Source organism: Trachypithecus francoisi, unplaced genomic scaffold (assembly GCF_009764315.1).
Source record: "Trachypithecus francoisi isolate TF-2019V2 unplaced genomic scaffold, Tfra_2.0 Lachesis_group3, whole genome shotgun sequence".
Lineage (NCBI taxonomy): Eukaryota > Metazoa > Chordata > Mammalia > Primates > Cercopithecidae > Trachypithecus > Trachypithecus francoisi.
In genome coordinates, this window is record NW_022681468.1 from 138,125,154 (window position 1) to 138,151,567 (window position 26,414).

Genomic DNA, 26,414 nt, shown 5'->3' on the forward strand with positions numbered 1-26,414 from the left:
AGAAAACCTTTGGCTTAAAAATTAAGATTACTGCAAAACCTTAATCTATTTATTATAAAATTTTAGAGCAATTTAGAAATACTGAAAGTTACTAAGAGGTGCCAGATTTTTAAAGACTGAAGTAAACACGATTTTTCTCCCTTACACTTTTGGAAAGATTTTCTATATTCAATTGGATGAATGTTCATATTTAATGTTACTTATGAAGAAATCCTTTCTTTTAGTTATACAATGAACTATTATAATGCAGAATTGAATGGTACAAGCAAAATACTCAACTTCATGCTTCGATAAATAAAAAAGGAAAAAGATATTACCCATAAGTATGATGCAAAATTCTAGGTAGAGTCCCACTTACCTATATTAAAAAAAAACAAAAAACTTAAGGGATGAAGGAGGTACTAGTTATCAACTGATTGACTTACAGGACAATGCAAACGAGGATGCCTGACTGAAAGTCTAGGTGACCAATTCTTTCTGGTAGCCTGAGATGCCTGCTCCATGTCTGACTCTCAATCTTGCTGGAACTGTGCAGTCTCTATAAAACCAAGTACAATCAAAAAGCTGCATATGGGCGGGGGGAGGGGAAGAGGGGAGAAGAAGAGAGGAAGGGAGAGAAATAGGGAAACAGAGAAAGTCAGAAGGGAGAGGGATGGAGGAAGGGAGGCAAGAAAGCAAGCAAGTGAGCCATGCTAACTTAGAAAAATATCAGTGGCCTTTAACTGACAGGGAATAGTGTAAGTTAATCTTTGGCCCCTATAAAACATTGGATATTGATTTAAAAAAACAAAACAAAACAAAACCAAAAAAACCAAACCAAACCAAAACAAAAAAACCAAAGAAACATACCACAGTTCTTATGAGAGAAGCTTAGCCTATTAAGAAGGCTTATTACCATAGCACACAAGAAGCTGCCTTGCTTGTTAGATCAACTGTCCAGCCCAAGCCAAAGTAGCAGACATATGGCAATTCAATTTCAAAAAGTTTTTTTTTTTTTTTTTTTTTGAGACAGTCTTGCTCTGTTGCCCAGACAGCAGTGCAGTGGTACGATCTCGGCTCACTCCAACCTCCATCTCCCAGGTTCAAGCGATTCTCCTGACTCAGCCTCCCGAGTAGCTGGGATTACAGGTGTGCACCACCACACCCGGCTAATTTTTTGATTTTTAGTAGAGACAGGGTTTCACCATGTTGGCCAGGCTGGTCTCGAACTCCTGACACTTTGGCTTCCCAAAGTGTTGGGATTACAGGCATGAGCCACTGTGCCCAGCCCAAAAAGTTAAAAAAAATTAATAATGATTAGCCACCTTGGCTCCCTCAGAAATGAGATTTTTCCCTTCAGAAACATCTCTGTAAATGATACAGCCAGGCCTGAATTTTGAGGCCAAGGTTACCTCAGATTCCATTCCTCCCTGTTTTCTGCAGCTGTAAATGCCTCTGCCATCTCCTGCTCCAGGGGCTCCCCTGAGACAGAACATGAACACAAGTCCAGATCCTCTTCCCACCAGCATCAGCTCTGCAGTCTCAAATCAGTCTCCCGACCACAGTACTCTAGTTCAATTGTTCACTTTAATACTTTGAGCAAGAAAGACTGCTTTTATTATAGAAATGACTTTTATAAATATGGACGAAAGTATAAGATGAAAGGAAGCATATACTAAAAATCAGATTCATGAAGAATAGCAGTTTTCCTTCTTGGCTGGAAGATCTGTAGCAGTGATTAAATACTGTATGCAATTCTGCACTGCAAATAGGAACTTCTTGATACTGTGTAACACCAAGTAATTCACATATATGCTAGCTTCCAATTGACTTACAGTAACCATCAGTTTAAACAACTGTTTTGCAAGTGCCTCATACTGGAACTCTATCATATTTATTATCTTTGATTTCATTGTTTAACAGTTTTCTTTTTTCTCTTACCCTACATAATTAAGAGTTGGCTGTATACCTTTTTTTGGGGGGGGGTGGTGAAAACAGCTTTTATTTTTTACTATTAGCTTTCACAAAAATTTAATAATGCTCACTTTATTAAAATGAAACACTGGAATGAACTTAGACCTCACTATACTTTTTTTTTTGAGACAGAGTCTCACTCTGTCACCCAGGCTGGAGTGCAGTGGCCAGATCTCAGCTCACTGCAAGCTCCACCTCCCAGGTTCCCACCATTCTCCTGCCTCAGCCTCCGGAGTAGCTGGGACTACAGGCGCTCGCCACCTCGCCCGGCTAGTTTTTTGTATTTTTTAGTAGAGACAGGGTTTCACCGTGTTAGCCAGGATGGTCTCGATCTCCTGACCTCGTGATCCGCCCGTCTCGGCCTCCCAAAGTGCTGGGATTACAAGCTTGAGCCACCGCGCCCGGCCAACCTCACTATACTTTTAAACAAAGTTGTAACCTAGCAAAGCTGATGACTTTGTTTTAAGAAAACCTGGGTGTTGCTGTGTCTCATCAGAGAAGTGCAGTAAACTGGAATGCACAGATGACCACCTTCTCTCCCTGGAGACTTGCTTTAGCTCCAACACAGATGACCAGATTTTGAGTCAACTGTTTTAAAATTCTGGCATTTTGTTCTCTTCATAGAGAAAAATCACACCCTTGCAAAGTTCATGTATTTTAAAAAATTTTTAAAAATTTAGAAAAGTCTCCAGGTCATGGAGTGAAGAAAATACTGAAGTGTTTTATGTCTAAATGAAGCAGTAACAATTCTGATACCAGCAATATCCCTTTTGGTTTAAAAAAGATTGGTCCTCACAATGTTCAAATTATTCTACATAAATGACCTGTGAAATTTTTTACAATTGTATTTTTTTGCTCAAGATTCATCATAAATCATTCAATTAAACTAAATTAAAATTGATTTCAGCAGAAAGTAGAAATGTTTCAGAATATAAAATATCACATTATTGATTTTACAATTTGAAACTGATAACAACTTAAACTAAAAAATAAAAAAAATGCATGTCACTAAAAAAATTTTTCCAGTCTTTTCCCTTCTACCTAGGAAAATTTTACATCTGATGTCACCAACATGAACTCTTGGTGATCTTCTGAAGTCTTCCAACGATTACACCTTGGCAGACTTACTGGTGATCTCCTTCAACTCGTCTCTTGCGCACTATGAGAAAAATAAAAGAAACTATGTTAGAAATCCCTATTAGTTTTTACAATGGTAACTTGCTTATAACAAGCAAGTTTCTGCATAAGTTGTAAGTTCTACAAAACTGAAACGTCCATTTCCAGTTCACATGACCATTAATTAAAAAAACAAAACCTACTTCCCATCATTCACCACTGTCATTTACTTGTTGAGAACCGAGGGGCTTCAAAACAAGAACTACATGCCCTAAGCTCAATGACTCATAGCTGTGCTTACACAGCAGCAGCACTAGAAATCTAAAACAGAATGGTCAGCAATCATCTACAAGTCATTTGTTTTTATTTTTAACTTTGTAATTTATTTTATTAATAAAATAGAGATTAGGTCTCACTATCTTGCCCAGGCTGGTCTCGGACTCTTGGGTTCAAGTGGTCTGCCCGCCTCAGCATCCCAAAGTGCTGGGATTATAGGTGTGAGCCACTGCGCCCAGCCCAAGTCATTTGTTTATTGAAAAAGTACATACTCAGGTTTAAAAAAACAGCTAATAAATTAGTGTGTTAAATTTTGAAGTGACATTCGGGCAGCTGGGGTTAGAACATATTAAAAGTAGCTATTTGCATGCTCTCCTGATTAGACACTACAATGTATTTCCTTAGGCTGTAAAATAATATACCAAAAACATTTTTGTCATTTTTATAGGTAAGTGATTTGCTACTGCTTTCTGAATTTTCCTTCTCTTGCTTCCTGTAAAATAAACCAGTTCAGGGTCTGATAAAACAACAAATGCAAAGTAATGAAAATCTCAGACCCTGGTAATATGGCGCGATCACTTCTGGCTACCATAAACTTTGGCTGCCTAAGTGGCCAACTCGCTCAGCTTATGCAGCAAAAAACGGTACATGTATGTATCTGAGACTACCAGCCTCTTCCTGGACTGGTGACGCCAAACTACTCAGGGGTGTTCTCTAGTAGCAGAACAAGGTCTTCAACTTCAAATCTTGCTACCTGCACTCTCACCTATCAGCTACTAGACAGCATTCACTGAGTGCCACCAATTCAGGACTCTCAGCCTGTGGCCAGCTCCTAGAGAGGACAAAAACCACAGGTTCCAGAGTTGGTGACAAATAGAGTGAATCATAGCTCTGTCACTTCTGTAGTATGTATTTTGGCCTAAATTGGCTGTTTGACAGAGGAACTAGAAGCCAACAGGTACACCTGGTGTCCTGGCCAGGCCATAGATACTCTGCTCTTGTGCTACTCTGACTGCTGGCTTCTGTTTGTCAGCCTTTAATAGGTAAGACCACACGTTCAGATGACGTATATAAAATCTTGTTCAGCCATAGGATGGGTGCTCGCTTGAAAATAAAACCAGGAGGACTAAAGTATCAGGTTCCCACGAACATTCTTATACTTATCTAATTAAGTTTGCCCGACTCTAAGTTTATTTTATTTATTTATTTTTTGCCAGAACTCAATAAAAATAGGGATTGCTTCGTTAATGTGTGTGTCATCCTTGCAAGGGGCCATGCTCATCTTCTCTGTATCATTCCAATTTTAGTGTATGTGCCGTCAAAGCAAGCAACTGACTCTAATTTTAATCCATGCTAACAAGGACAAGTTTCATGTGTTCACTGAAGTATTAAAAAAAAAAAAAATTAAATGGAGACTTGAGCCCTCAAATATCAAATCATGTATATAGATCTCTGAAACATATAGACATGTCTGAAAGGCAAACTTCAGATAATTCTTTAGGGTAGAACATTTCAAAGAAAATTTTGAATTGCAGCAGGGTTTGAATGTTATTGGCATACCACTTCAGATGCTAAAATGCATGCTATAAAAAAGGACAGAGTGCAGCAAACAAAAAAGATCTAGAAAATGGAATATGTAGTTAGCTAGTGTAAAGATAGTAATGTGAGACTCAAAGGTAAGTAGAATATTGCATGTATACCATAGAACCTCTTAGCTGTTACAGCTGTGACACTTCTTAGCTGGAGAGATGGAGAGTAGGTAGAATTATTTCAATGAATAGCTGAGACTAAGAAAACAATGAGAGAGGGAACGATGTTATCAAAATCAGAACTCAAAGATCTGATAAAGCCCCCTCTACAAGGTGAAAAAGAACTATATGCCCAGGAGATTCTGTACAAGTTTCAAGTATTGTTCTTTGATTATCTCTTTTGTATTAGTACATATCAGGCTGCTGAGACCAGTATGTCAGAAAACATGGTCTTCAGACTTTCCATCTTTATCTACTAGGCAGAGGTCAGAGTATACAGCTGAAAAAAAGTTAAGCTGAGTGGAAGAACGAGAAGCTGCTGCCGCTGTGTGCACAGCAGAGGACAATGGGGCAACGGGCCATTTCTGCCTCCTTTTTCTCACCTGGTGCTCACCTGTTACCGTCCAGCAATTCCTCAACTCATCCTCTAGATGGCAGGCTTATCAATTTTGCCCTATTAACAATTCATTGGATCTGGTCCAATTTCTTTCCAAAACACATTCCACTGACATAAGTTGTCAATACATCATCTTTAGTTAACTGCGAATGTCCTAACTAACCTCATTTTCTAACTCTAAAAGAGCAATAAGGGCAGTTTTTTTTTTTTTTTAAAGTATCTTAATCATGTATTCAGTGGTCTCTAATGGCTCTCAAACACTTCCTGCATAAAATCCAAATAAATCCAAGTTCTTTAACCATGTAATTTTAGTGTATTCTACCAACACTCCCTCTTAAATCTGCTGATATCACTTTTTTTTTTTTTTTTTTAAGACAAAAGTCTCACCCTGTCGTCCAGGCTGGAGTGCAGTGGTGCAATCTCAGCTCACCGCAACCTCTGCCTCCCAGGTTCAAGCAATTCTCATGCCTCAGCCTCCTGAGTAGCTAGGATTACAGGCACCTGCCACCACACCTGGCTAATTTTTTATTTTTAGTTTCATCATGTTGGCCAGGGTGGTCTCAAACTCCTGACCTCAGGTGATCTACCCATCTGGGTCTCTCAAAGTGCTTGGATTACAGGCGTGAGCCACCACACCCAGCCTTGATTTGCTGATATCACTTTTTAAATGTTAGCTTTAAACAACAAGTACTTATTGAAAGTTTATTCTGGAGCCAGCATCATGATATAAGAGTCAGTTCTTAAAATCCACAGGCTGTCATCAGCACATAAATAACTTGCTTGCTCTCAAATTTGAACTTTTATCTATAATTGCCCTATCCAGAAATGTGTTTATTGTCATTTCATGCCTGAGACCCACGTCTGAAAATGTAGTTTGGATCAGAATGAAACAGCCTAAGTGGGAGTCTACAGAGTTCCCAGCACAAAGCTGCTTGCTTTCTCTCGATTCTGCTTTGGGTCAGAACACAGCTTCTTCAACATGGCCTTCTCTTCCTCTATAACACCCCACTGTGCACAGCTATTCAATTGCTCAGTGCCAACATAAAGCAGTCTAGGAAGTGGTTTTCATTTGCCCAAATCTCCCTCACTCTAACACTGGACATTTCTTTCCTTACAGAAATGCAGGCAAAATGCCTACCAAAACAGGCTTCACAAAAAAGCACAACTGCTGAAGCCTTGCAAAGGTCAGCACCCCTGCCATGACATTTATGGGCATTCACTGTACTGCTCCTGGAGGGAGAGTTGCTGGAATCACCTGCCTCCTGGAGGGAGGTAAGTAACAGAGCTGGTTGGGGCTTGTTAAGTTGGTTTCCAAGGAGAGGAAAAATGGAGGATACTTCTGGCTTAGTTTGTGGCCATTTAGGTATGAGAAAATTGTAACTTTGAGAGAGTTCAAATTCTACCACTTATTTATTCACTTAATCCAGTTTTTTTTTTTTTTTTTTTTTTTTTTTTTTTGAGACGGAGGCTCGCTCTGTCCGCCGGGCTGGAGTGCAGTGGCCGGATCTCAGCTCACTGCAAGCTCCGCCTCCCGGGTTCACGCCATTCTCCTGCCTCAGCCTCCGGAGTAGCTGGACTACAGGCGCCCGCCACCACGCCCGGCTAGTTTTTTTTTGTATTTTTAGTAGAGACGGGGTTTCACCATGTTAGCCAGATGGTCTTGATCTCCTGACCTCGTGATCCACCCGTCTCGGCCTCCCAAAGTGCTGGATTACAGGCTTGAGCCACCGCGCCCGGCCTAATCCAGTTTTCTTAAGTACCTATTGTGTGTCAGGCATGGTTTTAAGAGAGTTGGGATTCAATAGTTGGACATGGCCCCTGCCAACAACATAGTCCCTGCCCTCAAAAAGCATCTAGTCTTTGGAAATAAGACTATTACATATAATTAATTTTCTAAGTAAAAGGCAATTTAAAAAATAGGACAAATGCTGTGTTAAGTAGAGGACATATGGGGCACACCTGCTTAAGACGTATAACAATGATGAACTCAGAAACTCAAATATCCACTCAACACTGGAGAAACAAGCCAGGGTTTCTGAGTGTGAAATGACTTCAACCCAAATCCCATCATGGACTAAATCAGAACCTCTAAGGAAATTCGCTCTGTCACTTTTCTGTAGTGTGTTTTTTGGCAAGTTAGTTAACTTCTTTGAGCCTCAACTTATCATGCATAACAAGAGAACAACAGTATCTGTACCTCGTGGCTGTGTAGTGCACTAATGAGAACAAAATAAACATTCAACAGAGCACTTGGCTTCTTTATCCATCAAAGTAGGGTTATGTGATGGTCGTGAGGCCCTGGTCAACCAACTTTTTGGGGTGAAGAAAGTCATTTTAAGCCAATAATCTATGTGTTTTTAAAGCTCTCCAATTATTTATGAAGTCCAGCTAGAACTTCTTTATGAAAGTTCTCTTAAAACACTGCTCTAAGAAGCAAAATTAAATGCCTGAAGGAAAAAATAGAAGCTAACTAGTGAACCGATATTAAAACAATTAGCATGACTTTGCAAACTACATTTGGAATCAACAATACACCAAAACACACCAATTTTCTATTTTCAAAAGCAAGCAGCTAACATCTCCTCTGGGAAACCATAGTGATACAAAGGACAGAAAGAGTTGAGCTAATATTTTCCACAGTGATCTGGAATAAAGAAATGAAGTGCTATTTTTTTCCTGCTCCAGAAACTTTTACAGAATGCAAACTCAAATATGGCTGAAGCTTAAGAGAATGGCAACACTTTGAAATGTCGCTCCTTTTGAGAAGTCTTGTTTTACTTCTTTTCTAAAAGGCATCTTTAAAAATACTTCAATGGCAAACATCCTAGTTTAAAAGAATCAACTTTTGGAAACATGTAGAAATAAAATTCTAAGCACCATATTCTTTTTTTTTTTTTTTTTTTTTTTTTGAGACGGAGTCTTGCTCTGCGCCCAGGCTGGAGTGCAGTGGCCGGGTCTCAGCTCACTGCAAGCTCCGCCTCCTGGGTTTACGCCATTCTCCTGCCTCAGCCTCCCAAGCAGCTGGGACTACAGGCGCCCGCCATGTCGCCCGGCTAGTTTTTTTTTGTATTTTTTAGTAGAGACGGGGTTTCACCATGTTAGCCAGGATGGTCTCGATCTCCTGACCTCGTGATCCGCCCGTCTCGGCCTCCCAAAGTGCTGGGATTACAGGCTTGAGCCACCGCGCCCGGCCAGCACCATATTCTTTAATTCAGCCTTGGCTGGAAAGTCTATTTCAAACAGAAGCCACAAGCCTCAAGCAATTAAACAGGAACCACAGGAGAATGAGAGATTACTGACCTAGATGTATGCAGCAAGAAGACAGTTTCACAACAGTCCTGTTAGAAAGATGAGCAAACACCTACATACCAGACTATAAAACCTGGGTGAGGGCCCAGGTGCGGTGGCTCACGCCTGTAATCCCAGCACTTTGGGAGGCCGAGGTGGGTGAATCACAAGGTCAGGAGATCAAGACCATCCTGGCTAACATGATGAAACCCCGTCTCTACTAAAAATACAAAAAAAAAAAATTAGCCGGGCATGGTGGCAGGCGCCTGTAGTCCCAGCTACTTGGGAGGCTCAGGCAGGAGAATGGCGTGAACCCGGGAGGTGGAGCTTGCAGTGAGCTGAGATTATGCCACTGCACTCCAGCCTGGGCGACTGAGCAAGACTCTGTCTCAAAGAAAACCAAAAAAAACCACCCAAAAATTAGCTGGGCATGGTGGTGCACACCTGTAGTCTCAGCTACTTGGGAGGCTGAGGGAAGAGAACCACTTGAACCCCAGAGACGGAGGCTGCAGTGAGCCGAGATGGTGCCACTGCACTCCAGCCTGGCAACAGAGTGAGGCTCCGTCTCACAACAACAACAACAACAAAAACCCGGGTGAGAAATATAATTATTCTCTATTTTATATATTTCTATATTCCATATTCTATCATACAAAACTGAATTTCTAGCTGGGTCTCTTTGATTAAAAGGGCAAAAAAACTTTCCTTTAATGTTGAAATCTTTGTTTCAATAGTTCCAAGGACTGATTTGTAACTGAGAACAAATTGTTTGTTGTAGAAAACTGGTTACTTACAACTATGAAATATGCTTGTCACAGGAAGCTGACTTTACCCATTGACCTAATCATCACAACACCCTCACTTTAATTGAACTAGAATTCAATCGGTATAAAAAGGACCATGCAGATTTTAGAAACAAAGGCCAAATAACTTAATTGTTAGAATTTATTCTTAAGAGGGAAAGAAGTTCCCTCAATACATTAGCTTATGATAGAACCCAGAAACTCGATCGATACTGTCTATGTCTTACCTAAGTCATTGTTTTTTGTTATAGCATTAGCTGCCCTGGTTCGTGGTCCCTGCTGTGTAAACTGATATCCAAATTTAAGGATATTTGTATTTTCCTCAAGCATCTTGGCCATTTCCAATTCTACAGCTGTCCCCAACTGCTGCCTCTGGAATAATTAGAAAAAAAAGAACAATATTAATAAACTAGATCAAAATACTTTTCTAGGTAAATTAAGACATTTAAGCACATGCTGATTCTTTGATATCTTTAAAAAATGTTCCCAATTCCCACAACATATACATAGTTCAGTAGTTCCAAGGACTGATTTGTAACTGAGAACAAACTGCTTGTTGTAGAAAACTGGTCACTTACAGTTATGAAATGATTGTCACAGGAAGCTGATTTCACCCACTGACCCCATCATCACCACAGCCCCCCTGGAACTTTACACGTGCACACACACAAAATAAACTTTTTAAAGTTCAGTAATATGATCATACAGACATAAAAAAAGTGTGAATTACTACAATGAGATACACTTCATACCCACTAGGATAAGTATAATAAAAAAGATAGATAATAACAAGTGTTGGCAAGAATGTGGAAAAATGGGGACATTGCTGGGAGGAATGTAAACTAGTACAGCTCAAAAAGTTAAACATAGAGTTACCATGTGACCCAGCAATTACACTCCTAGCTATATAGAGAAATGAAAATCTATGTCCATATAAGAGTTTGTAATGAATGCTCATAGCAGTATTATTTCTAGTGGCCCATATGTGGACACACCCCAAATGGAATAGAATATTATTCAGTCATAAAAGAATGAGGTACTGATGTATGCTACAATACAGATGAACCTCCAGAGCATTATGCTAGGTGAAAGAAGCCAGTCACAAAAAGATCACATATTGTTTGATTCCCCAGATACAAGCTGTCCAGAATAGGCAAATCCTAAGAAACAGAAAGTGGATGAGTGATTGCCAGAGCCTGGTGAGAGGGGTGAATGGGGAGTGACTGCTAAAGGGTATGGGGTTTCTTTGTGGGGTAATGAAAATGTTCTGGAATTAGTGGTAACGGCTGCAAAACTCCACAAATATACTAAAAACCATTTAGCTGTATACTTTTAAAAAGTGAATTTAGGAGATCGAGACCATCCTGGCTAACACGGTGAAACCCCGTCTCTACTAAAAATACAAAAAAAAAAAAAAAAACTAGCCGGGCGAGGTGGCGGGCGCCTGTAGTCTCAGCTACTCGGGAGGCTGAGGCAGGAGAATGGCGTAAACCCGGGAGGCAGAGCTTGCAGTGAGCTGAGATCCGGCCTCTGCACTCTAGTCCGGGCGACAGAGCGAGACTCCGCCTCAAAAAAAAAAAAAAAAAGTGAATTTTACTGTATGTAATTATATCTCAATAAAAAATTAAAAACATGGATTAAGAAGCACTGGGTTAAATTTTAAGACATAATCCTCTTTTCTGCCTTCATAGTTTACAAAAGTTATTTACTTTGAAGGACTGAAGGAGACATTTACCAAATATTTTTTCAAATAACTGGAGTTATTTTTTCAAATAAAAAAATTAATAGCTACTCTGGATGGAAACATTGCTAACATGTATCTCTCTGCCTCTTACTTACAAAGACCCTACAATGTGGACCTTGCCAGCACAGAGCTGAAAAATTGGAAGGTGGACTAGGTCACAGGTAAGAGTCCTCTCAGTTCAAACTAGATAGCCATCTAAATTCTCTTAAAATGATCTAGGGAGAGTATACACCTTTACATTGTATACACTGTTATATACATTAATCTTCTAGATACCCCAAATGTCCACTCTCCATTCAGCCCAGCATCTTTCAACAGGGATCCCTGACAGCCCTCCTCCTATCCCTATCCTGAGTCGCCAAGCCCTACATAGCAATGTGGGCTGTAGCTTCCTCGACGTTATTATTGTAGAACATTGACCTGATTGTCAATCTTGAGCTCTGCCAGGGTTTCATTATCTCTTAACGCATCAATCAGTGCCAGAATCCCAACTCCTGTGATAAAGTTGGACTCCACATTTAAGCTCTTCAAAGTTTTGTTCACTTTCAGCATTTCTGCAAAAGCCTAGAAATTAAAGAAAATATTAAGAGATTAAAATTTGATACAGTACCTACTACATATTGTACATGTCATAAACAAATATATTAATTAACATAACTGCCTTAATGTTTATCATCAGTTGTTTCAGTTTGACACAGTAGCCCATAGCTCTCACAGGTACAGTTGTCCCTCAGTATTCATTGGGGATTCGTTCCAGGACCACCTGCAGATACCAAAATCTTCAGACGCTCAACTGCCTTATATAAAATGGCATAGTATTTGCATACAACCTGCACACATCCTCCTGTATACTTTTCATTATCTCTAGGTCACTTAATATACCTAATACAATGCCTACACATCACTTCATTTTTGTGGATTCAACACAGTACCTGGCATACAGCAAATTCAGATTTTGCTTTTAGAAATTCATAGAATTTTTTTTTCCAAATATTTTTAATCTGAAGTTGGTTGAACCCATGGATGACTATATCTACTTTTCTTTTTCTTTTTTTTTTTTTTTTTGAGACAGGGTCTTGCCCTGTCACCCAGGCTGGAGTGCAGTGGCATGATCACAGCTCACTGCAACCTCTGCCTCCTGGGCTCAACTGATCCTCCCACCTCTGCCTCCTGAGTAGCTGAGACTACAGTTGTGCACCACCATGCCTGGCTAATTTTTGTATTTTTTGTAGAGATGGGGTTTCACCATGTTGCCCAGGCTGGTCTCAAACTCTTGGGCTCAAGCAGTCTACCCACCTCGACTTCCCAAAGTGCTGGGATTACAGTTGTGAGCTACTCCACCTGGCCTGTACCTATTTTTCATATGCACCCTGTCATAATCTTTAGATTTTTTGGTCACATGTAATTGCCTGTTGGTGACATTCTCTACTCCTCATTCCCTACTTCATGCTTCTTTCTTCTGTCTCTCTCACTCTATCAGTTTCTGTGTCAGACCAACTTCATCAATGTCCCTGGAACATCTTTTCTTATTTGGGTCTTGCTGTAGCTGGACCATGTGAAGCCAAAATGAGGGTAAATTATGTACTAATTTCCAAGGCAGGGGCCAAAAGAAGTGGTCAAGGCAGAAGGCCAGAAAGGAACACAGATAACCAGAACCAGAAGAGCACAAAGGCCATTGAGAAGAAGGGGCTAATGAAATACTAAATTCCTCAAGTAATGGTATATCTTCAATCTGCTTCTGTTTCATTTCTCATAGGATATGGCACAGTTCAGACATTTGACTCAGTGCTTAATAAATACCATATTGATTAATTAACAGAAGCCTACAAGTGAAAAAAGAAAGAGGAGGAAGACTGGGAAGGAAAGAGAAAGAGACAGACAGGTAGGAAGAGAGAAGAAGGGAAGGAAGGAGAGGAAGGAAAGAGAAAGAAAAAAGAAGAATGATCATGAGTTTATATAAAACAGCCCTGTAGGGGGATCAAAAGCAAGCTTAAACTACAGAAAATATGGGTAAGACCAAGCTTAAAGTTAAAGGAAAGGCAATAGGGGGTAGAGATACTACAGAACACTGTGGCTGATATCTACATACTTGTCCTTTCTATTAGCAACAACTAGCTATGTGACCTGCAACAAATCCCTTATCCATACATTTATTCAAATATTACTGATGGCCTATTATTTGATTAGCACTGTTCTAGAGATTCAGAAATAAAACATATTGGTCCCTGCCTGGCAGAATGTTCCTTCTAGCTGGGGAGGGACGCAGATAATAAAAGTAAGCAAAGTGCAATGTTAGAGGGTAAAAAGAAAAAAGGCACAATAGGGTAGAGGGGGAGTACTGGGGGTGGAAGTGGGGTTGGTATTTTATATGGCATGGTCAGGAAAAGCCTCACCTAGAAGGTGACTTTTGAGCAAAGAGTCAAAGTGATAAGGCGAAGTTATGTGGATTATTTTAGGAAGAAAGTTCAAGGCAGAAGGAACAAAGGTACAGGCCCTGATTTGGGAGTCCACATGGCATGTTGAAGAAGGCTGTATGGCTAGAGTAGAATGAAAGAAAGGGCAAGTAAAGGAGATGAGGTTGACTTATGTGAAGCCTTATAAGGCTACTGAAAGATTTTGATTTTTACTCTTAATGAGATGGGAAGCTGCTACAGGGTTCTCCGAATAGGAATGAGATAATTTAAGTTTTAAAGAATCACTCTTGGTGCTATGTAAAGAATTGACTTTGGGGTAGGTAAAACAGATGAAGGTAACTCAATTAGGAGGCTGTTGCAATAATCCAGGTGGGAAAAGATGATGGCTTGGGTCAAGGTGGTAGTTGTGAAAATGGTGAGAAGTGGTTGGATTCTGAAATATTTTGAAGATAGGCTAAAAATATGTTTAAGGTTGCAAGAAATGGATGTCAAGAATTATTCCATTATAATTTTTTTTTTTTTGCTGAGCAATGAAAGATTGAAATTGCATTTAGTAAGACAGAAAAGAGCAGAGAAAAGCAGGCATAGGATGGAAGTCAGGAGTTTGGTTAAGGACTTACATGTAAGATGTAAATTAGACATCCAAGTAAAGCTGCTGAGGAGGTAGCTGAACATGAACACAGAGTTCAGGAGACAGATACAAACTGTAGATAATAACACTGGGAGGCATCAGCAAGTATATGGAGATAATATATATATTTCTGAGATTACCCAGGAAGTCAATATAGACTGAGAAAAGAAGGACCAAGTTCTGGGCCATTCCAATATTTAGAAGTTGAAGAGACTGGAGAAACCAGTACAGGGCTCTGAGAAGGACCGTCCACTGAGGTAAGGGGAGTCCCCAACGGAGTGAGTGATATTCTCAAAGCCAAGTGAAACAAAAGGTCTATAGCATGATCAAGTGGGATTTATCTCAGGAATGAAAGGTTGGTTCAACATATAAAAGTCAATCACACCATACTGACAGAATAAAGGACAAAAACCATATGATCATCTCAAGAGACACAGCAAAAGCATTTAACAAAAATCCACCACTAAGGATCCATAAATGGAATCCTCTGAAGATGTTAAAATAATGTGGTAGATCCCTATGTATTGATACAACAAAACTTTAAAGATAAAACGCAGAGTGAAAAATCAAGTTGCAGAACAGCATACACTACATGATTCCATTTATGTTTTAAAACATTCATAGGAAGGAGGGGGAAGCTGGGAGGGGGAAAATTCATAGGAAGGAAATACAGGAAAAAATAAACACAAAAAGGTGGTAAGTAATATACTGCCTAACAGTGAGCTAAAAGATTAACTATAAAAAAGGGGTAAATCTCGTTCATAAAAATCAGTACTGTAACACATCCTGGTTGTGTCATAATTTTGATATTCTCAAGTAGCTTACTTACAGTAGCAACAGGGTCATTGCTCCGGGTGGCTGCAAGACTGAAACATTTCACATGTGTGTTGGTTTCCAAAGCCTTTGCAAAATCTTTTAGGGTTGGAATTGGGATATTCTTGAAAGACAATAATATAAAACATTATTACATTTCAATTTTCATTATATTTAGTTTCCATTAATCAATTTTTTTTTTGCTTTAAAATGTATTCAGAAGTTATACAAACTCATAAGAATTAGTCTACAAATGAAAACAAACAATGCAGCTTCCTCCACATTTATCTGACTTATCTATGATGGAGCATTTGCATAAACTACTGACTCAGAGCAGAGCACATATCACCATTTCTCTAGCACTTAGATTAAAAAAAAATTCTCACCTTTCATTATTCTTTTTATGTATGTATTTATTTATTTATTTTGAGAGGGAGTTTCACTCTTGTTGCCCAGGCTGGAGTGCAATGGCACAATCTCAGCTCACTGATACCTCCATCTCCCGGGTTTAAGCAGTTCTCCTGCCTCAGCCCCCCAAGTAGCTGAGATTACAGGCATGCACCACCAGGTCCGGCTAATTTTGGATTTTTAGTAGAGATGGGGTTTCATCGTGCTGGTCATGCTGGTCCTGAACTCCTGACCTCAGGTGATCCACCCTCCTTGGCCTCCCAATGTGCTGGGATTACAGGGGTGAGTCACCACTCCCGTCCTTCATTATTCTTTTTATATGAAAATAAAAGTGGATTTACTTTTCTACAAGGAGAGAGATGAAGGAGCCCATCTCTAATGGAGTATGATTCCTGAGGCAGACAGACTGTTCTCAGTCACTTAGTTTAAGCTACAAATTACTAAGAGAGATTAACCCTACACTACTTGAAGGAGAGAAAATAAAGTATTGAAGATGCTGGTTTCTCTCAGTAGTATCTGAGACTTCAATTCCCCTTAGCCTGGTTATTTTCAGATCATTACTGTTTATTTAGAGAAAGGGATACACAGGGACCAAATTAAAAAAAATAAAAATGGGCTGGGTGCAGTGGCTCACACCTATAATCCCAGCACTTTGGGAGGCCAAGGTGGGCAAATCACTTGAGGTCAGGAGTTCAAAATCAGCCTGGCCAACATGGTGAAACCCCATCTCCACTAAAAATACAAAAATTAGCCAGGTGTGATGGTGGGTGCCTGTAATCCCAGGTATTCAGGAGGCTGAGACACAAGAATCGCTTGAACGTGGGGCGAGGCAGAGGTTGCAGTGAGCCAAGATTGCAGCCTGGGCAACAGAGCGAGACTCTGTCTCTAACAAACAAACAAACAAAAAAGTGAGTAATCAACTATGAATATAAGCTTTCTCTGAGGCTTTCCTTCCTCCACTCACAGGAAGGATTACTCCCTAGAGGAGCACAGAGGCTTTCTTCCCTAGGCTCGTGATTTCCAGATGCTCTCCTCCCCTTGTTCCCCAGTTCAAAAAAATCAAGTTTTAAAATGAGGAATTTATAATGAAGCTATTACACAATGGCTAATTATCTAGATAATGTGAGTTTACTCTTTGGTGATTAATTACCCCTATGCCCTCCTAATTTCTTCTTTCCTTACTCCAGGGAAGAGTTGCATTGTTTAAAACTCAAAATAAGATCCCAGAAAGCTTATTCCTAGGTGATTACTCAAGAGAATGTAAAGCATGTTCACACAAAAACCTGTGTGTGAAAGTATACAGTGGCTGTATTAATAACCATCCCAAACTGGAAGGAACCCATATGTCTACCAACTGATGAACAGATAAACAAACTGCAGCGTATCTGACACACTCACCAGGAATGAATCTCAAATGCATTATGCTAAGAAGTCAGACCCAAAAGGCTACATACTATAGGATTCCATTTATATGACATTCTGGAGAAGGCAAAATGATAGGGAAAGAAAATAAGTCAGTGGTTATCTGGGGCTAGAGCTGAGGGGCAGAGAATGACTACAAAGGGATATGAGAGAACTTTTGCAGTGACAGATATATTCTACATCTTGAGTGTAATGGTGATTGTACAAAATTGTATGCACCTGTCAAAATTCATAGACCTGTACACTAAAAGGGAGAATTTTACCATATTTAAATTTTACCTCAAAAAAAAAAAAAAAAAAAAAACAGGTTTTATTTTATTTTTTGAGATGGGGCGGTGGCAGGTCTCACTATGTTGTCCAGGCTGGTCTCAAACTTCTGGGTTAAAGCCATCCTCCAGCCTCAGTCTCCCAAATAGCTGTGATTACAGGCATGCACCACCATACCTAGCTAAGGAACCAAATTTTACAAAAGCAAGACCCAAGAGGCTAAATGTTCTTAGAAGTGGGCAGTATTTAGAAAACCCGAGAGATTTATTCTGACAGTTTGTAGGGTTTACATTTTTAGATGACAAATTCCTCAAAAAGCAAGTGCGAAAATACTATACCATAATACTTCAATATCTAAAATATGAAGAAACCTATGTTAGCATACTGGTAAGAGCAAAAACTTTACCTTAAAGTAGAAAGAATTAGACTATTTTATCAACTGCCCAGCTCTCATCCTAGGTTCAGCTGACTCAAAGCAATACAAAACCACTCTGACTAGCACACTTACCTTTATATTATTCAAATTAACTTCAACAAGATAAGCATCATTTTCTTTAATTCTCTTCAAACTCTCTTCTACGTTGGTTGGATTTGGTGGCTCATCGAATACTGGAAGAATCTTTTCACCTTTGACCACATCTGCAGTGATAAATGAAAAGAGCAGGAGCTGATACTTTTTTTTTTTTTGACACGGAGTCTCGCACTTTTCACCCAGGCTGGAGTGCAGTGGCGCCATCTCGGCTCACTGCAAGCTCCGCCTTCCGGGTTCACGCTATTCTGTCTCAGCCTCCCGAGTAGCTGGGACTACAGGCGCCCACTACCACGCCCTGCTAATTTTTTTTTGAGACGGAGTCTGGCTCTGTCGCCCAGGCTGGAGTGCAGTGGCGCCATCTCGGCTCACTGCAAGCTCCACCTTCCGGGTTCAGGCCATTCTCCTGCCTCAGCCTGCCTAGTAGCTGGGACTACAGGGGCCCGCCACCACACCCCGCGAATTTTTTGTATTTTTAGTAGAGATGGGGTTTCACATTGTTAGCCAGGATGGTCTCGATTTCCTGACCTCGTGATCCGCCCGCCTCTGCCTCCCAAAGTGCTAGGATTACAGGCGTGAGCCACCGCACCCGGCCCCCCATAATTTTTTGTATTTTTAGTAGAGACGGGGTTTCACCATGTTAGCCAGCATGGATGGTCTCAATCTCCTGACCTCCTGATCTGCCCGCATCAGCCTCCCAAAGTGCTGGGATTACAGGCCTGAGCCACCACGCCCAGCCTGGAGTTGATACTATTACGGTGGATGCAGATACTCACTTGGTAACATCTCTTACTTTCTCTCTCTCTCTCATACACACATATTTATTCAAGGGGACAGATTTAAAAGTTCTAGCCCCACATTTCCGAAAAGATCCTTTATGTGTTGACACATTTATTTATTTAAATTTTTTTTTTTTTTTGAGATGGAGTCTCACTCTGTAGCCCAGGCTGAAGTGCAGTGGCGTGATCTTGGCTCACTGCAACCTCCTCCTCCCACGTTCAAGTGACTCTCCTGCCTCAGCTTCCCGAGTACCTGGGACTACAGGTGTGTTACTATGCCTGGCCAATTTTTGTATTTTTAGTAGAGATGGGTTTCATCGTGTTGGCCACGTTGGTCTCGAACTTCTGGCCTCAAGTGATCTGCCTGCCTCAGCCTCCCAAAGTGCTGGGATTACAGGCATGAGCCACTGCGCCTGGCCTTGACACACATTTAAGGCATCCAAATAAAATTTTACTGAATATAAATACCAAACATATTCAATATTTAATTTATTTGCCATGTATCAGTCTTCAAAAATGAATATTTATTGTCTTAGTATATTACAAGATATTTTTATCACTCAAATATATTTGATAGCACAAGCTGATGATGCCATTTGTTTTTAGCAATATTTAAGATAAAGTACTTGTATGATAAAATCTAGCATCTCATCATTTCTCTGAGATTTGACTGATAATTGGCATAAAGGCAGTAAGAATCACAGACTTAAAGAAATACAGCCTAAATGAGAATAATAAGGTGATGGGAGGGCACATTACCTCTTCCTCCCATGGGGAGTACTCTGCAGTGGGAAAGTGGGGAGAACTTTCTGCGAGAAAGAAGGAATAGGAAGGAGGGTAGGAATAAGGAGCAGAGAGGGAGAGGAGGTAAAGGTACACAGAAGAGCTACTGAGACAGAGGCTCCAAAATTTACTGCCCTCTCTCACTCTCACTCCCTAATCTTTACCTCAGCTACTCACACGACAGGAATATGATGCTTCAGATGTGAACAACAGAGGCCCTGAAATCCTTGAGCCCTTTCAAGAGATCACTGTGCTCTGCTGCATGTGTGTGGGGGTCCATGAACAACTATAACAGGTAAACTTTTATGGATACATTTTCTGGGGAGAGCATAACTTTTTTGTGGTCATTCAAGTCAAAGACCACAAAAGGCTCACAAACTAGTGAATGACCACAAAAGAGTAAGAGCAATTGACATGGAAAGACAGACTGGGTTAAAAATGGACTACTATCTGGCTTTTTTCCTTCCTGCCTTCCTCTAGATTTTAGGAGCAAAACTCATCTTGAGACAGGGTGCACTGATTATCCAATATATTCCATTAAGGGTATCTTGTTACTTTCAAATGTCACACACACACAGCATCTTGAGGAGATCAACTTAGATGAAGGTTTGAAAATTACTTTCCTGAGGTAAGGTGAAAAATCTGAATATATTTAGTCTGGAGAAGTACATATTAAAAGAAGTTATGCTAGCTGTTTTCAGATTTATCCCGTAGAGGCTGAGAAGAGAAAAATTTAGTGCTGTTCTGAAAGGCTGGGTTAGAACAAGTATAGATTGCCAAGAAGCAGAACTTGGTTCAAGACAAGGAAAAGCTTCCTAATGGAGCTCTGCTCAACAACAGAGAGTGGGCTCCCTCTCACTTAAGTTCAGCAAGGTAGTCTTCAAGACAGCTAGGGAAGAACTTCCTCATTGAATGGAAAATTGAATAGTTCTAATTTTATAAAACCACAGGATGTGTGGAATGGGGAAAGAAAGCTCGAGATCCTTGCACCTTAATGAAATAATGAATCCAGTCAATGGGATGCAGGAATTATTAAGCAAAAGGTTCATGGGAAACTTAAAAAGGATGGGTTAGGCTGCCTACATTTGAACCCTGTGATCAATCTCATTCCCCCAAATAGGAAGGATTAGATTTGATAAGCTAAGTTCTTAATATGATTCAATCACCACCCATGAAGCATTCTTGCCAAAAGGGACCTGCACCTGCACCTCATCAAGCCACTAGAACTAAAAGTTTACAGAAACACAGGTGATAGAAACACATAAAATGATACCATAAGGTTGAAATCAGCCAAATCCAGAATGTGGAAAATTCTATGAAAAATAACCCAGTTTCTTAAAAAATAAATGGCATGAAAAAAAAGAAAAAAAAAAAAAAGGAGAGAGGTTGGGGAGAACTGTTAAGAAATTAAGGGAGACTAAAAAGACAAACAACCAAATGCAGTGTGTAACCTTTTTTGAGTCAATCATGAAATGACATTTTGGAGAGAATAGAGGAAATCTGGACACACACTGGATATTACATGATATGAAGAAAATACTGTACATTTTAAACTTTGATGATGGCATCATGATTACATTAAAAGAAAAGCCTTTATTTGTAAGACACACATATGGAAATATTTATAGGTGATGTAATACAAATGAACAGGGTTTGCTTTAAAATACTTCAGGAAAAAAAATAGAAGGGCTAGGGAGGGAGACAGAAGATGAATAAAACAAGGCTGGCAAATGTTAAAAAACAGCTGAAGCTGGGTAATGAATATATTATTCTCTCCTCTTTTATGTATGTTTGAACATTTCTACAATAAAAACTGAAAAGTGAGAAGGGGGATGGTCAAATTGCAAAACATCATAAAAAGGAATGTTATACACATGTCTGAATGAGGTAGATGTATACATATTGACTAGAAAACATGGTCCACTGCTAAGTAATACACTATATAACACAGGTTAAAATCCTTACCACTGACTTTGTGTAAAATATTGAGGTTACTTAATTATTTTAAAATCTCAGCTTTCTCACATGCAAATTAAAGATAATAATATCTATTTCATAGAACTGTTTTGAGGGCTGAGAGTATTCCACATCCAAGAGCTGTGCACGCAACATGGCCCACAGTAAGCATTCAAAAACATTTAGTTGGCCAGGCACAGTGGCTCACGCCTGTAATCCCAGCACTTTGGGAGGCTGAGGTGGGCAGATCGCCTGAGGTCAGGAGTTTGAGACCAGCCTGGCCAACATGGCAAAACCCCATCTCTACTAAAAATACAAAAAAAAAAAAAATTAGCCAGACATGGTGGCATGCACCTGTAATCTCAGATACTCAGGTGGCTGAGGCAAGAGACATGCTTGAACCTGAGAGGCGGAGGTTGCAGTGAGCCACGATGGTGCCACTGTACTGCAGCCTGGGTGACAGAGGGAGACTAAGTTTCCCAAAAAAAAAAAAAAAAAGAAAAGAAAAAATTAGCTAATAGAATTATTACTGAAAAATTAAGTTGCAATAAATATTTACAGTATAATCTCCCCTTTCTTTTGTAAAAAACGAGACTATGTATAACATGTATACATTAGTACAAACACTGAAAAGTCTGGTAGGGTATATACAAAATTGTTTTAACAGGGTGCTGTTTGGGTAAGCAGAGGGCATGACAGCTGCAGACAGAGACACTTTTACTTCTTCCCATAAATACTTATGTATTGTTTAAATGTGCTACAAAAGCATGTATCACCTGGCTAATTTAAGAACACCCTATACATGAATTTTTTATTTGTTTTTTGAGATAGGGTCTTGCTCTATTGCCCAGGCTCGAGTGCAGTAGTGTGATCACGGCTCACTGAAGCCTCAATCTCCTGGGCTCAAGCCATCCTCCCCTCAGTCTCCCAAGTAGCTGAGACTACAGACATGTGCCCCCATGCCCAGCTAATTTTTAAAATTTTGTAGAGATGGAGGTCTACATTTCCAAAGCTGGTCTTGAACTCTTGGACTCAAGCGATCCTCCTGCCTCAGCCTCGGAAAATGAAATTACAGGCATGACCCACCACACCTGGCCCCTATAAATGAATTTCTGAAAAGCTTTGCTTTAGGCTATGTAATACTTCACATCAGACTGAAAGGTTTAGGGATTGAATAGTTTTGTGGTATCTCCTGAATCTGATTTTATAATGTAATTTCTTTGTAAGTATTGTTATCTATTTCTTGAAAATTAGTAATAGTGATAATAAAATGTCAACAAAACCAAGTTTGACTAGCTTTTATACTGTTTAGTTATTATTTAGTGAGGTAGAGTGGTTCTTATTACATTTGCTGACCCATTAAACACAAAATATTTAATACTCTATTTTCAATGGCTTTCTTGGTTAATACCACCAAATTGAAATGTCAGGTTTCAAGTACATATATATAACACATAGTATGTGAATACTTAAGCTGACACAAGGTGAAAACAAAATATATTTAATAAAGGATTAGAATTCACAAAGCATTTTAAGTACTCACCTGAAAAATGTTCTTGGTCAACACCATTACTACTTCCCATTATATTACAGAACTGTGTATTCGTTATCAAATTGTGCATCCCAAGAATTGCTATATAGAAAAATAAAGTTTTTATTGTTTTAAACATGAAGAGTTTTACAATTAAAAATTTCTATCAATCATTTTAATATTCTCTGGACCTTTTCCTATAAATTACAGATCACACACACACAGAAGAACAAAATGATTAAAAATCACCTACAATCTCATTCTCATCAATACTCTTATTATTTTTCCCCACATTTCTAAATTTACATTTCCCCGCATTTCCAAAATCAGAGTTGGAGGCAGTCTAATCCTGAATGTAAATCTATGCTTAGCTCCATCTGGTGGCTAAGAGAGAAAATGGAAAGGATCTATTTTTGCCGTTCATTAATTTCACAAGGTTTCTAGGAACATCATGTGACAAAAAGCAGATTTTCAACTTAACCTTCATATTTTAATGTATGTTAATCTCATGTCATTAATTTGCATTTGGACTCCAGTTAAGAGTAAAATACTAAAGTATTAGGTTCTTGTAAGAATATGAGCACCCTTCAAATATGACAGGAGGAAATATAAATTTGGTTTTAGCTTTTGATGCCCTTGTGTACAAATAAGGCAGAAGTCAGAGGATGTCCCTGGCTCATTCCACTCTGATGAATGTACTATTTACAGATCTGTCAGTCCTCAGTCCCTCAACACAAAGACTCCTGCTCTGGCTGTGGTATCACACCTTGACTTGTCTCTTTCCAAGGTCCTTCCCAAAGGACCATCAGTGCTACATTCAAACTTAAGAGTTCTTGGGGTTATTTGGTATGAAGAACTCCCCATGCATCACACTCTTCTTTTTTTGAGACGGAGTCTTGCTCTGTCGCCCAAACTGGAGTGCAGTGGCCGGATCTCAGCTCACTGCAAGCTCCGCCTTTCGGGTTCACGCCATTCTCCTGCCTCAGCCTCCCGAGTAGCTGGGACCACAGGCGCCTGCCACCTCGCCCGGCTAGTTTTTTGTATTTTTTAGTAGAGACAGGGTTTCACCGGGTTAGCCAGGATGGTCTCGATCTCCTGACCTTGTGACCCGCCCGTCGGCCTCCCAAAGTGCTGGGATTACAGGCTTGAGCCACTGCGCCTGGCGCATCACACTTTTCTATCTAGGAAAGTAGGTCGTACGGATATGGAGGGGAAGATACTGGTCTAGATAAGAAATTGGGAATAATGAAAATAATAGGGAGGTTTGGAGTGTTTCATATACACTTCAGAAAAGTTGGGACGGTGGTGAGTATAGCTCAGGACTGACTGTTTCAATCTACTTTCTAGTTACTCATCTCTCAGTCTTCTGATAAAGCAGGTCAGCAGTTGACCCTGAAGACTCTTTTTCGGTGTTCAGATGGGACAGCTTCTAGCTGAGCGCCAGCTGATGAAAGATTTTTAGAAAGACTTTCAAATATGACAACATAGGAAAAGGTGTCGAATAACACAATACATTCTCTTAACATAAACATTTCACTATTGAGAGTATTTAGAGAAATGAAACTCTTTATGTCAGCTTTATCGTGTAAAATATAAAGCCAAATATGTGGTTACTGATTCAACAGTACTTGCTAGGCAAAGCAAACATCTGTATAATGTATATAGGTATGTGCTGGTATTTCCCACTCCACCCCACGTTTATTCACAAATTAACTTGTTTTAGGTGATACCTGCGAGGTCACACAATTCTGTATCAGAAGCACTTGTCAAAGCTTCTTCTAATTCTGGATCAAGAGACACTTTTTCTTCTGTAAAAGTCTGTACAGGTTTTTGTTTGGGGATAAATATTTTCCCTGTAAAATAAAGCACTTTGTTAATTCCACTATTACTGCTATTAACTCATTACCATTTTATCCTTGTAACCAAAGTATGTATAATTGAACCTGAAGGAAAAGATTAACATCAACAGTAATTTTGTTTTATCTCTGACATAGATTTTTAAGTTTCCAGTGTAATATTTTGGCTGTAAAAGTTGGAAAGAAAAGGTCAACTGAGAAATTTTTCATCTGTGGAAATAAAAATGGGCTCTTTTTAGAGTAATTGTGAGTTGCTTTACAAATAATGAATAAATAAATGAAGGAATACACAAAAAAACCTATAAAACTTTAAAGAGATTGAAAAAAAAAACCCCAAAAAAACCAGATTCCAATTTCCTTTTTTTTGAGATGGAGTCTCACTCTGTCACCCAGGCTGGAGTGTAGTGGTGTGATCTTGGCTCACTGCAACCTCTGCCTCCTGGGTTCAAGTCATTCTCCTGCCTCAGTCTCCTGAGTAGCTGGGACTACAGGCGTGCACCACCACACCCGGCTGATTTTTGTATTTTTAGTAGAGACGGGGTTCTGCCATGTTGGCCAGGCTGGTCTTGAACGCCTGACCTGAGGTGATCCACCCGCCTTGGCCTCCCAAAGTGCTAGGATTACAGGTGTGAGCCACCGCGCCTGGCCCCAATTTCTTATTATTAAGCAACAAACTGTTACTGTCACCTGGGGGATGGCAGAGACAATTATGATTCTAGAAATTCAAATTCTGATTGCAAATAAATTTCTACATCCTGAGTAGCACTCTGAAATTTTTAGTCATTATTCCTCTAAGCCTCAATGTACACGAACAAGAAACTAGTTACTCTAGAAACCTAAAGACTTTATCATATGAAAATCATGTTTATGACCATATGTTCTATGCAAGATTGAAAATATGAAGGGAATGGAAAAATGCTAATAATTATAACTGCAGCACTAGCGGACCAAACAAGATGTACTCACACAACTTGGGTTACTAAGCTTGCATAGAACAGAATACCCAATTAAAGTTGGTTTAAACTGGTGCTTCAAAAGCTCTGATGTTCATGTTAGTCACCAGGGGATCTTACTAAAGTATAGATGCTGATGCAGCAGGTCTGAGTAGGGCCTGAGATTCTGCATTTCTAACCAGACTTCCAGATGATGCTGATCCACAGACCACTCTTAAAGCAATAAGGGTTCAAACAACATGAAGTTTTATTATCTCACTTAATAAGCCCATAGGAAGGTGGTTCTATGGATGGTTTAGTAGCTCACTGTTGACATCAAGGATCCAGGTTCCTTTGTTTTCCTCTTTGGCTATTCTCAGTGTGGAGGCCTTTGTTCTTAGGCCTTCACAGTCTCAAGATGACCTTTGTAGCACCAAGTATTATGTCCCCACACAATAAAGCCAAAACAGGAAGGAGTTCTTTTTCAATTGCCAACTTTTTTTAAGGCTAGTCAAGTGAAGCAGTGGGAGCAGAAATGGAACAAATAAATCTGTAACTGGTTGTGATCAATTAGCTGTAACCACCACTGCACTTGGACCACCCTCAACTGCCAACTTTTACAAGAAATCCTGCGCTGCAGATTTTTCCTCCGGTCTATGCCCCAGCTGCAAGGGTGGCTAGGAAAGCAAGCATCTGTGAATGGTTGTTAAATGGGCAACTATAGTGTCTGTCCCAAACTGAAACCAAATAAAGTACTTTTATATTCCC

The 26,414-nt window shown here is 39.7% G+C and overlaps 1 protein-coding gene and 1 non-coding gene across 3 annotated transcripts in view; both read right to left on the reverse strand.

Moving 5' to 3' along the window:
- Positions 1-2,646: 2,646 nt before the first annotated feature.
- Positions 2,647-26,414, reverse strand: part of TMOD3 (tropomodulin 3) — a 79,729-nt gene continuing 55,961 nt past the window's right edge. For both annotated transcript variants that reach the window (XM_033190105.1, XM_033190106.1), the window contains 7 exons: positions 24,589-24,711; positions 22,871-22,960; positions 17,789-17,919; positions 15,200-15,307; positions 11,746-11,889; positions 9,809-9,953; positions 2,647-3,112 (listed from right to left, as the gene is read on the reverse strand). In XM_033190105.1, coding sequence (XP_033045996.1) covers positions 3,078-3,112; positions 9,809-9,953; positions 11,746-11,889; positions 15,200-15,307; positions 17,789-17,919; positions 22,871-22,960; positions 24,589-24,711 — 776 coding nt within the window. In that variant the 3' untranslated portion in view covers positions 2,647-3,077. The remainder of the gene's footprint in view (positions 3,113-9,808; positions 9,954-11,745; positions 11,890-15,199; positions 15,308-17,788; positions 17,920-22,870; positions 22,961-24,588; positions 24,712-26,414) is intronic.
- LOC117071650 lies at positions 4,571-4,672 on the reverse strand. The gene has a single exon (XR_004432417.1). It is a non-coding gene; the product is annotated as a U6 spliceosomal RNA (small nuclear RNA).